General features: G+C 45.0%; 1 protein-coding gene across 1 annotated transcript; it reads right to left on the bottom strand.

The window, feature by feature from the left end:
• Positions 1 to 1283: 1283 nt before the first annotated feature.
• On the bottom strand, positions 1284 to 1568 carry SPRR4 (small proline rich protein 4). Its single transcript, XM_056116307.1, has one exon. The coding sequence runs from the start codon at positions 1566 to 1568 to the stop codon at positions 1284 to 1286; it is 285 nt and encodes a 94-aa protein (XP_055972282.1).
• Positions 1569 to 11833: the final 10265 nt, after the last annotated feature.

The raw sequence follows: 11833 nt of genomic DNA on the forward strand, positions 1-11833 counted from the left end.
GTTTCATGCTGGCAGTGTTGTTGGCTCTGTGGTTTAGATATATACATTCTAGCACACCTCTACACCCTTTGGGTACACCCTCAATGTACCCAAAGCCCCTGTCATGCCCCTGTTACCTCCTGTCTGCCACACAGGTATCTAGTCCTGCAACAGAACTAGGAGGCCAGCTGTAAAAAGAGAACTTCTTTCATGAGTCCTCTAGAGTTGGACGGATGCAAAACCCGTACAATTGCACATATTTTCTATTGGCTATCCTTGCAACAACCTGGGTAAGAAAATAGTTTCTACCCATTGCATCTTAAGAGGAAGTTTCAGGGCTGCTCTGAGAAACCAGCATGACCAGGCTTAGGGAGCTAAAATCATACTAGCACTTGCTGATATTAGGTGGAGGAGGAAATGAGTGAAGGGGCAAATGAGGAAGAGTGAATGAGCAAACAGATGGACAAAAATTCATTAATATAACACAACTTCAGGAAAAAAAGTCAAAATAAAAACAAAAATTTGAGCCACCAGGCATTGGCAGAAGTGCCCTGTGACACCCTCTTAGACCGTTTCTGTACATTCTATTGATTTTCAGAACGACAGTTTTCCAAGAAGTAAAAACCACATTTATTGAGTAGATTAGCACAACTTGATAGTTTAAATTTTTTCTCCTTTTCTTGTTCCAAGGTGTAGTTTATTAACAAGAACCTCCAGTGCCTTGATAGTCAGTTCCCTAAGCTCTCTCTACTCCTTCACAATGTGCGTTAGGATCTGAGCTCTTCCATTGTTGATCAGACCCACTAGGCCAGATGGATGTTCTTTCTGCCGGCGCATGTGTTCCCACATACCCACCCTCCAGAACACCTCTCTGAATTGATGACTAGACCACAGGCTGTGTGGTGAACCAGATACCGACACGTTTATTAAAGGAGAGGAAAGGAGAGCCGTTCAGGGAGGGTCTCAGGGGAAGGAATCAAGCAGAATACGGAGCCTTTGGTTTCCCAGCTGGTCAAGGTGGAATTGCAGAAATATAGATGCTTCTGTGATTGGGGCATGAATGGGCTGTAACAGTGGCCACAGGGAGGACTGGGGAGGAGGAAATCTCGGTCATGTCCACATGGGGGAGCATCAGAGTGGTACAGAGAAGACTGGGCCAAGCAGGGGGTGATGAGTCTAATGGGAAGAAATCCTGACAGTGGCTCATTAGACTTTGGGTAGGAGTTGGTGGGGGAGCAGGGAAAATCTCAAAACTGGAGAGTAGAGAAGCTGGAAGGAGATTCCACCTGGTCGGTGGTCCACTCTTATTTTTGTCCACTCTTGGGAGTTGGCTGGGCCGGAGGACACTTCTGTTGGGCCGATGTGGCTGTGCCCTTGGGTGGGCATTGCTTTTTGGCTTGGGGAGCACATGGATCCTTTGTCTTAGGTTCACTGGCCTGCTGGCAGTTGTCAGGGGGCGGCTGGCAGGGCTGCTTCACCTGCTGTTGCTGGACCTTCTGGGCTGGGCACTGCTGCTGCTGCTGCTGCTGCTGCTGCTGCTGGGAAAACATTTCTGCTGAAGTACCAGGAGCCTGGAAGAAACTGAGCATGGGGCACCATGAAAGGGAGACAGTCATCTCTTCTCCCGTCTGGCTCTGAGAAGAGGATTTTCCTTCGATAGCCAAAGACAGAAGTGGTTGGTAGCCTCATGTTTCTCTCGCTCTCTGCATGTGTGTATGAGAGAGAGAGAGAGGCAGAGAGAGGCAGAGAGAGACAGAGAGAGAGAGAGAGACAGAGAGAGAGAGACTAGCAGGTAGGGCTCAAGGGGCCCCATGGGCCACTTAGGATGATATTTGGCCTACCAGATCAGAGGCTCATTGCTAGGATCTGCTCAAACTCTGCAGAGATCACCAAGATCACTCTAGCAAAACATGGACCTCCTACACCTATGAAGCTCTATGGCCCTGATACCCCCACATTAACAAATGAATTAACTCATATATATCCTTGTTATCTGCTGCTCTCACTTTCTTCCTTCTTCCATGCGGTGCTGATCTCCTGTCTTCCCTCAATCCCTCCTGGCATCTTGACCCAGCTGAAAACATAGTTTGTTTCTCAGTCATACCACAAAACTGTATTGGATGCTGGTTGTCAATTAAAAGCTAGCTTGGATGGGGCCCTAGAGAGAGCACAGCAGAGAAGATTTACTGGCAGGAAGATTACCTGGGTTTGAACTCCCACATCACTTATGGTTTCTTAAGCACTGACAGGAGTGATCCCTGAGCAGAGAGCCAAGAGTAAGCCCTGAGTACTGTTGGGTGTGGTCCCAAAATGGAACAAAAAAGAATATATAGCTTGGATATTTTTACAAAATCAAATTGTAAGAGAGTCTGCAATATAAGCTAACTCTCTTGGGCTCTACCGACAATGAGTGTAGGCAAAGACGGAGGGCATGGGCGAGCAGGAAGGGGCGTGAGACAGCAGGCAGGGACAGTTTCTGTCTCAGAAGGAAGTACCATGATGTGTAAATAATGAAGCTTGGAGAAAGCCTGTACCAGTTCTAATTCTTGCTCTATCTTGACTCACAATGGAAGCAAGTCAATTAATGTGACTGCCATGGTTCTAACCCTCTGTAGAGAACTTGGAAAAAAAGATCACTGGAGGGGACAGTCACTGGGAGATATTTCACCAAGATGCAGCCTGCTCCAGATGAAAGAGCTCTGGCCATTAAGATATAGACCAGAAAATGTTTGAGACCAGACCTGCCAAACAAGTTCTGAGGATTCTGTCTCTTTAGACATTATTTGAAGGACATTGATCTGGAAAGCTCCTGGGGTCTTCTCATCCCTGTCTCCTTTTCTTTAGAGGCAGCTTTCTTTATCTTCTAAATTCATGATTATAAATGAGAAGTTTAGATCCTATCTGGCAATTCTAATAATTAGGTATGGGTGTCCAGTATAAAATACATCGTAAACTGGACCTGCTTGTTTTTGAAAGCCTAAAACCAAAATTTTAGAAAGCTTTGCCAGAGCTCTCCCTCCTCCCCTCCCCGCAACACACACAAAGGCAATAGAGCTTGAGGAAGCTTCCTGGAGACTCAGCACTGATACCAATATGCCATAGCTCTAAATGACTTCCATCAGTCAGAAAAATCCTCTTGTTCAAATATCAAACAGATTTGGAAATTAGTCACTGTCCGCAATGGTGTGGAATGGAGATCGAATTATCCAAGTAACAATTAAGGCGTCATTTCCTTTATTGTCACTAGGATTGTGTCACTTCTCTGATTACCCAAGAATAGGAGAGGAGCTTGGCCTAGCGGCTTAAGACAGAGACCAGAGGAAGTTGCCCAGTAGGTTCCAGGAAATAAATGTGTTCCCCTCTTACCAGAAACGAAAGCCGGACCCCGGGAGAGAAGTCTGAGTGCAGGTTCATAGCCAGACTCTCCCGACACCTTATAAAGGCCCCCATCCTGCCCCCGGCACTTGGTGTGGCCCTGATCACCACCTCCAGCGAATTCCTCACCCACTTCTCCCACCTGCACTCCTCAAGGGACCTGCTTTACGAGCTGTTTTGATGGATGCCACCCAGCAGATGGTCTGGGATCCAGATTCCATCTGGATCAAACGTAAGATGCTTGATCAACCTCCAAAACACAAAATACTTGAAAAATATGCCAAGTTGAGCTGCTTTTTTGCAGACTGAAGATTATAGGACACATTAAGAAAAAAGAAGAGAGAAATATAAATTTGGCGGGTCCTCCAAACTATAAACAACATCTTTACTGTTCTTACCTTCATCGATTTGCTCTTACTGATCATCCTAGCACTGATGTCACACCGTGTACCCCTTGTTTCATTTTACCTATGAGGTGACACCACTGTTACCAGTTTGTTGATGAGAAAAGCGAGGTCAAGAAAGATAATTGGGGTAGTAAAGAGAAGGGGTGGAATTTGAAATTAGATTTAGTGCTTGCTTCGGCAGCACATATACTAAAATTGAAACTAGATTTCGAGGATACAAAGAACCCAGATTTTTAAGTATTATTGAGGACAAAATCAAAAGTCTATGCTACCCCTATCTGATCATGATTTTCCCACTTGAGCAGGGATCACTTGTGGGATTTCTATGAAGCTTGCCTTTTGCTTTTTGGGTCACACCTGGCAATGCACAGGGGTTACTCCTGGCTTTGCACTTAGGAATTACTCCTGGCGGTGCTTGGGGGACCCTATGGGATGCTGGGAATTGAACCTGGGTTGGCCGCATGCAAGGCAAATGCCCTACTCACTGTGCTATCGCTCCAGCCCCTATGAGGCTTGCTTAAAAAAAAAAAACATTTAAAATTGAGATTCTGTGGTTTACAATGCTATTGATAATGGTTTCTCATGCAAATGGTTTCTCATCCAACATCACACCTGTCACCATTGCATGTCCTCCTTCTCCGCTGAGAACCCCAAGAACCCTCCCGCCCAAGTCCCTTCCCAACTCAGTTGTGTGGATTGGTTCTTCCATTATGTTATCTGTGAGGCTTGCTATTGCGCATGAGTGGTGCCTCTAAGCTCAGTCAGCTTGGTGGTGCTGTCCCCTACTGCTCAGCAGAAGTCAGGCTGACAATGGGTGTGAGTTATGATGAGAAAGGGATAGAATTTGGCCTCTGGAGTAGAATTTCCTGGTAAAACAGGATACCCTATTAAATCTCAATTCCAGATAAATAGCATATATATTTTGAATATTGTATGAGGCATGCTGGAGCGATAGCACAGCGGTAGGGCATTTGCCTTGCATGCAGCCAACTTGGCCGACCCGAGTTCGATTCCTCCACCCCTCTTGGAGAGCCCGGCAAGCTACTAAGAGTATCTCGCCCATGCGGCAGAGCCTGGCAAGCCACCCGTGATGTATTCGATATGCCAAACACAGTAACAACAAAATCTCCAACACAGTAAAAACAAGTCTCAAAAAAAATGGAGACGTTACTGGGCCCGCTTGAGCAAATCAATGAATAACAGGAGAACCATGACCGTGACCGTATGAGGCATATTCATACAACACAATTACTGGCTCTTCTCTGAAATTCACATTTATCTGAACCCTGGTTTCCCAGTGCTGTTTGGGTAGCAGACCTACTTTGGAGCAATGATTACAGGACAAGTACTGGTCAACACTGCAGTTGTTGCACTCATTTCTGGCATCATCAGAGGAAAGTGTAAGGCTTCCTGAAAAATGACAGAAATTCCTATAACACATCCCAAAATGCATTTTGCTTCCTGATTCTCTTGCCTTGTTTAATCCTGGTGACAATTCCCCAGTTTGTGTAAGAATGACTCTAGATCTTACAAAGTATCCCCAAAGAAGTGAAATGACCTGCTTAACCACATACTGCCAGTAAGGTGAAGCTGGTAGGGACCCTGTTCCAAGACTCATTTCCACTACATCATAGTGTCCAGTGTCTCTGCACTGGGAAAGTGACTATCATTGGGTGAGGATTGTGATTGATAATTTTCCAGATATCAGTCTCTGTAGACCAAATATCTCTCACTGTTCAGAGTCAATCTCACTCAAAAGTTAACCCTTCCCTTCATTTCCACTGTAGGTAGGCCTCCCCCTTACACATCCTCCCAAGCCTAGTAAAACTCAGAATGCAATATGGTGTTACATGGTGCTGGACAAGATAGATAGATAGATAGATAGATAGACAGACAGACCAATGGAACACAATGGAGAGTTCTGACCTAAGCCCCAAGATTTATGGAAAGCTAATATATAACAAAGGAGATAAATATATGAAGTGGAGAAAAGAAAATATCTTCTACAAGTGGAGCTGGAAAGACTGGATAGCCACATGTTAAAAAATGGAATTAGAACCATACTTCACAAAATACACAAAAGTAAACTCAAAGTGGATTAAAGATCTAGAGATTAGACCAGAATCCATAAAATACATTGAAGAAAACACCAGTATAACGCTCCAAGAAACTGACTTCAGAAGTGACTTCAATGAAATATCACAATGAAGTGATGTGATATTGTGTATACATACATAATAGTTATATACATAATAGTTATATAGCACTAGGAGAGAACAAAACCATGCAGTTTTCAGCAACATGGATGGAACCAGAGACTATCATGCTGAGTGAAATCAGTCAAAAAGAAAGAATGGATAGAGAATAGTCTCTCTCATATGTGGGACAAGAGAGCAAAAAAGAACTAAAGGCAACACAATGGGAGATCTTGTCCACACACTTGAATTGGCGGTGGAGAGGTTTTAAAGGGAAGGACATTGGAGTCCTTCCAGCAGGGTGTGGGGTACACTGGTGATGGGTGCTGTAGGATAACACGGTTTTGTCCTTCCTTCATAGCCTCGGGTAGTTTAGGTTTATTGGGTTGCTCTTATCACAGTGCTCCCATTCCTCTGTGTTTATTTGTAATTTCTTTCTTTGTGCTCTGTTGATTTCTAAATATTGTTTTTCTCTTCTCCCTGCGCTGGAGTGATAGCACGCGGGTAGGGCGTTTGCCTTGCACGCAGCCAACATGGCCGACCCGAGTTCGATTCCTCCCCCCCTCTCGGAGAGCCCGGCAAGCTACCGAGAGTATCTCGCCCGCACGGCAGAGCCTGGCAAGCTACCCGTGATGTATTCGATATGCCAAACACAGTACCAACAAGTCTTACGATGGAGACGTTACTGGGCCCGCTTGAGCAAATCAATGAACAATGGGAGGACCGTGGCCATGACCATGACCTTCTCCCTGAGTCCTTTGCATAGTTTATTCAGAGCAATGTTCTTTTTGTATGGACACAAGAAGACTGTATATGCTATGCTTTTGTAATGTGACTCTCAGTGATATTTTCTTCCCGGCATCTGTACTCTCACCTAAGCCTCAACTGCCCTTACTTCCTAGCGCTCCCAAAAGCAGGGTCCCGACAAGGGACTGGATGGAACCAGGGCAAGCGGTAAGCTATGTGCCACCCTGGCATCGAGATGGGCCTGGCCAAAGTGCCGTAATGCTTAACTATAAGTTAAGAGCTTGGTCATGGACAAATGTGGTCATGATCCAAAAAGTAATAATTAGATTCGAACCCTGCTAGGGTTAGAAATGATTAATCTGGCCTGAGTTCTGTAGTCTGAGTCTGTGGCAAGATGTTCCCAGGAGAGCTGCCCTACAAGCCTCACTGTTATCTCTTACTCTGTCCATACAAATATAACTAGTATTGAGATGCTGATAGAGTTATTGGACTGAGGAAAGGAGAAAAACACCTTTTGAGGTATTTTGCCCTTGGTAGTCAGGAAGGGCTTTGGAATATCTCCTAGGTGGTGTTCCCTTTGAACCTGGGCCCTCAGGAAGGGCTTTCATTTGTGTGTGTGTGTGTGTGTGTGTGTGTGTGTGTGTGTGTGTGTGTGTTTTGCTTTCTGGGTCACACTCGGCGATGCACAGCGGTTATTCCTGGCTCATGCACTCAGGAATCACTCCTGACGGTGCTCGGGGGACCATACAGGATGCTGGGAATCGAACCCGGGTTGGCTGCGTGCAAGGCAAACACCCTACCCGCTGTGCTATCACTCCAGCCCCAGGAAGGGCTTTCTTATGTTGATTTGGCTACCTCATTGGGTGCAGTGTCAGCCCAGAGTGCTGTGGAGTTGGAGAGGTAAGAGAACTGGAGAGAGGAGAGAGAGCTGGGTGGCAAGATGGACCCCAGAGAGACTAGCAAGGGGACAGAGGGAGAAGAATGAGAAGAGGGAGACTAAAATGGGAGGCTCAGAGAGACTGGGGCAGGTATGTGGGGAGAATGGAATAAATGGCATCTGATCAGTTAAACGGCTTGGCCCTTGTTTCGTCCACTGTCTGCCCCATGGCCCGGGCTGCCCTGGCTGGGGCAGCGGCCTGGGACCACCCAGAACCTGAGCAGCCAAGGGAAGAGCCGTAGAGGCCACCCCCTGGCCACCCTCAGAGTTTTTTACAGGGTGCAGTGTTGAAATTCTGTGTTTCAGAAACCATTATTAGCAGTTTTATAAGCTAAAGGTCAATCAAAACAAAAAAAGTAACATTCTGTGTTCTAGATGCCAGATGTATTTTATCTTTAAAATGAACGTACCCTTACAACCCGCTACTCCTACTTCTGTTTCCTATTCCATGGTACTTATTCTAAGGCATCTCTCCAGCTTTCCTAAAGCAAGTAAGATAGCAAGGCAGACTTGGTATAGATACAAGCCCAGATGTTTTCACATGTCTGGCACCTTGAACGCACCAGGACTGGGTGTTTCTTGTGAATGAATGGAGAGTTGCTCATGTCTCAGTATCCACATGACTTCTCTGGAGTCAACTTCGATCTTTATCATGACTAGTTTGTACATTGACCTCTTACTTTGTTTATGGACAACTCCAAATTAGTTTTATGAATTCTCTCTAGTGGTAAACATATGCCTTATATGTTAAAAGAAAGCATCAGCTTAGAGAAGTGTTCTTAATCCTTTGTATACCTGTGGGCTGGCACCAGTCTATGTGCCAACAATTACATACTGTCTTAGACACTCGTGGTGACCAGGTGACCTAAACATGGCTTCTCTTGAAGGACTGCTCAGTCATGCGATCCAAGACACGATCCAATTCATAGCCTCTACAATATTAAACTTTACAAGAACTTCCATTTCGGCTACACGATCCCAATTAAAAAAATTATTGTTCTACTCATACACTCATTTTCTAGAAGGGTAAACTGAGACTTGATATGAGGACACATCTAATCCAGATACACAGGACATCTAATCCAGATACACAGGCTGACAGCCAAAGTCAAGGTTAAGTCACAGGTCTCCTGACTTCAAACCTATTTTCAGTCCGCTGGTGACAGAGTCACATGGCTCACAATCGCAAGGCCTCATTAATAATGGCAGCATTAGGAAATTGGTCCTAGGGGCCTCTGCCCCTTCTGGCACCTGTCTTCCTTCATCTTCCTTCCCCAGGCACTTTTTTCCTCCTTTATGACATATAACTGCTCTCCATCCCCTACAGCCTGCTAGTCACAGATGCATTTTTATTAGTTATTAAGCCCAATGCAACACCACCAAATGCAATCTTCATAGCACTCTGGGAGGAATTGTAATTGTGATTTTCTGGTTGGAAAAACTGTGGCTGTGAAAGTGACTGGATCTAAGATTCAGAACAGAAAATGGATCCATCTCAGAAATAGGTAAAGGCTGATTTGTTGGCACTTGACTGGTTGGTGGAGGGGAGGGAAGACATCTTGGCACCCTTCAATCCACCCTATGTGAATGACTCTTCCAGGTAAGGTGGCCCTGAGGACCTACATGATGACTCTGGAATTTCCACCTGCAACCACAACACTCCGCTGGCCCCAGGGCTGATATCTGGCTATGCTGGACTTCTGCACCTGACTCTTAGGTGATCAGGTGGTACTGAGACCAGGAGGTCAGGAGCTGCTTCTCTCCCTTCTCAGAAGCAGACAGCTCGGAACAGGTGTGTTCTTGTGCATCAGGGAGGGCAGGGCAGAGGCAAGACTCATTTCTGAAGATGAGTCAAAGCTTGAGAAACCCAACCCCACCTTGCAGACAAACAATGCGGTGCCTGGGCATTGGGTCACCTCCCAGAGAAGACACTAATCATTTAACTCTCCAATCTAGACACATCTCTGCCTAGGTTCTTGGGGCAGTGTGTGTGTAGGGCATGGGGTGACTGAGAATTGTGAATGATTTCCTCTGTAAACCAATGTGACATATTTATTATATTATCTTATCTCCAGGATGAAACAAGGAAAAACAAAGGGAAAGCTCTGGGTTGGTCCTAAAAGTCTTACAGGAGGGCAGGACTGTTTGTTGGGGAGAACAGGGGTAGGTTAGCTTTACTAGCTTTGTATTTTAGCTGTTTATTCAGTACAATGAACAGACAATTTCTCTTTTCAAAAGTCACGATGATGTCACTTTTGTTTTAGCTAACTTTCTAGTTGGTACTTAACTATAGTAAGAGCGTAGAATATTTTAGTTTTGAATTTCTTCCTCTACACATTCCTTAATTCTGCCATCAAACACTTCAGCAGATATTACATAAAGAGGCCATGTGATCATTTCTGTAATGTGGCAAATCTTTTTCCAAAATAAATTATTCTACCCTCTAATTTATCTGTAGATTAGATGCTCTGATACAAATGTCAGGTATGCTGGATGGTAACATTAGGAGCAGTTCCGTGGAAGAGAACAAGAAGATGAACCTGTGATTAACACTCTCCTCCCACCCCTATGACTTCAGTGATGACTTTCTAGAAGACCTTCAATAGTTTCTGAAGTTTGATACAGAGAAAAACAGAGTCCTGGACCCACTGAGAGATTAGGTTCAACAGAGTACCCATCGCCTGCCACCGTGAGGCTTCTAATTGTGTCTCTGAAGGATGACCAAGGTTAGGTTCTTGGCGGCTCAGTTGTGTTCAAGCCTGTTTCCATGGCCTCACATATGGCCGACGTAGTTTGACATAGAACGGAACTGAGAGAGTGGAGAATGAGTTCTCTGAACACTCCCCTCAGAACAGCCCTCATCTTTCATAGACTTTAATTTTCCTCTTTCCCATTGTGGAGACATGGGCTAAAACTTCCCCTCAAGTCTCGCTGTACATGATGAGAACCAGGAAACTTAGTATGTTTCATCCTAGTAGGATGAAAGCTGTGAAGTTGAGTTCAGGCTTCACCAGGAAAAGTGTTATCACCAATTAGAAATGTGGCCTTGAGAGCAGGGCTACCACCAGGATTCTCTGGTTTAGCCAAAGCAGGGAGTGATGTGAGAGGCCTTTAGGAGTGGGACTGACTCAAGCAGTTGAAGAAGAATTCTTAAAAGGCTATGAACTTTTGAAAAACTCTCATAAGCTGACACCATCTACAATTCTCTTTCAATTGCACCTTTTTTCTAATTCACCTAATTGGGGTAATACTTCTATTTCCAAAATGAGCTTTTCTCACACTTTTTTCAAGCCATCTGCCCTGTGCTGATACACACCATCCAAAGAGTCACTGAAAGTCAAGGTATCTTAAAGGATCCCTTTTCAATATCACTTTCTTCATGACCTTTTTTAATTGTCTTTCCCCAAGGATGTTCTTCCTCTTCTGATCAGCACTAACAACATTTTATTTGTGCCTATATAGAGTGCTTTTATCGACTCAGTACACATGTAGTACTGTAGCACTGTCCTCCCATTGTTCATCAATTTGCTCGAGCAGGCACCAGCAGCGTCTCCATTGTGAGACTTGTTGTTACTGTTTTTGTCATATCGAATACGCCATGGGGAGCTTGCCAGACTCTGACATGCAGGCGGGATACTCTTGGTAGCTTGCCGGACTCTCCAAGAGAGTTGGAGGAATAGAACCCAGTTGGCCTTATGCAAGGCAAACGCCCTACCTGCTGTGCTATCACTCCAGCCCATATAAATCAGAATCCATAAAGTACCAAGCATGTTTTAAAATTAATCCACTGTTTTAAAGTGCCCTTTCTCTAAGTACGTTTATCCAAAAAATAGTCTTTACACCCCTCAAACTCAGAGTTTTATGCTGAAATCATATATGACTGGCAAGAAGCCTAAGAGTCAATGATGTGTCAGACAAATACAGAGACTGGGGTGGGGGTGAGGGTGGAGAGCCGGTGGGGAAGTTACCTAAGGCCAGGAAGAGTATCTAGGACAGACTTACACCTGTAAACCTTGGTGCGTGGCCAGCTGATAGACTATATAGTTGATGAGAAGATAAGTAGGTGAGTAGATAGTCCAATTACTAGGGGATGTTGACTGAGTGAATCAGTGTTCCTGTGAGTGAAAGAAGGAGGGAGGGAGGAAGGGAGGTGGGGAGGGAATAAATCAATAAGTAATGAGCTGACAAGTTAG

Source organism: Sorex fumeus, unplaced genomic scaffold (assembly GCF_029834395.1).
Source record: "Sorex fumeus unplaced genomic scaffold, SorFum_2.1 ptg000001l, whole genome shotgun sequence".
Classification (NCBI taxonomy): domain Eukaryota; kingdom Metazoa; phylum Chordata; class Mammalia; order Eulipotyphla; family Soricidae; genus Sorex; species Sorex fumeus.

What these genes read in the sequence shown, in the direction of transcription:
- SPRR4 (XM_056116307.1), bottom strand. Translation starts at nt 1,568, where the DNA reads ATGCTCAGTTTCTTCCAGGCTCCTGGTACTTCAGCAGAAATGTTTTCC.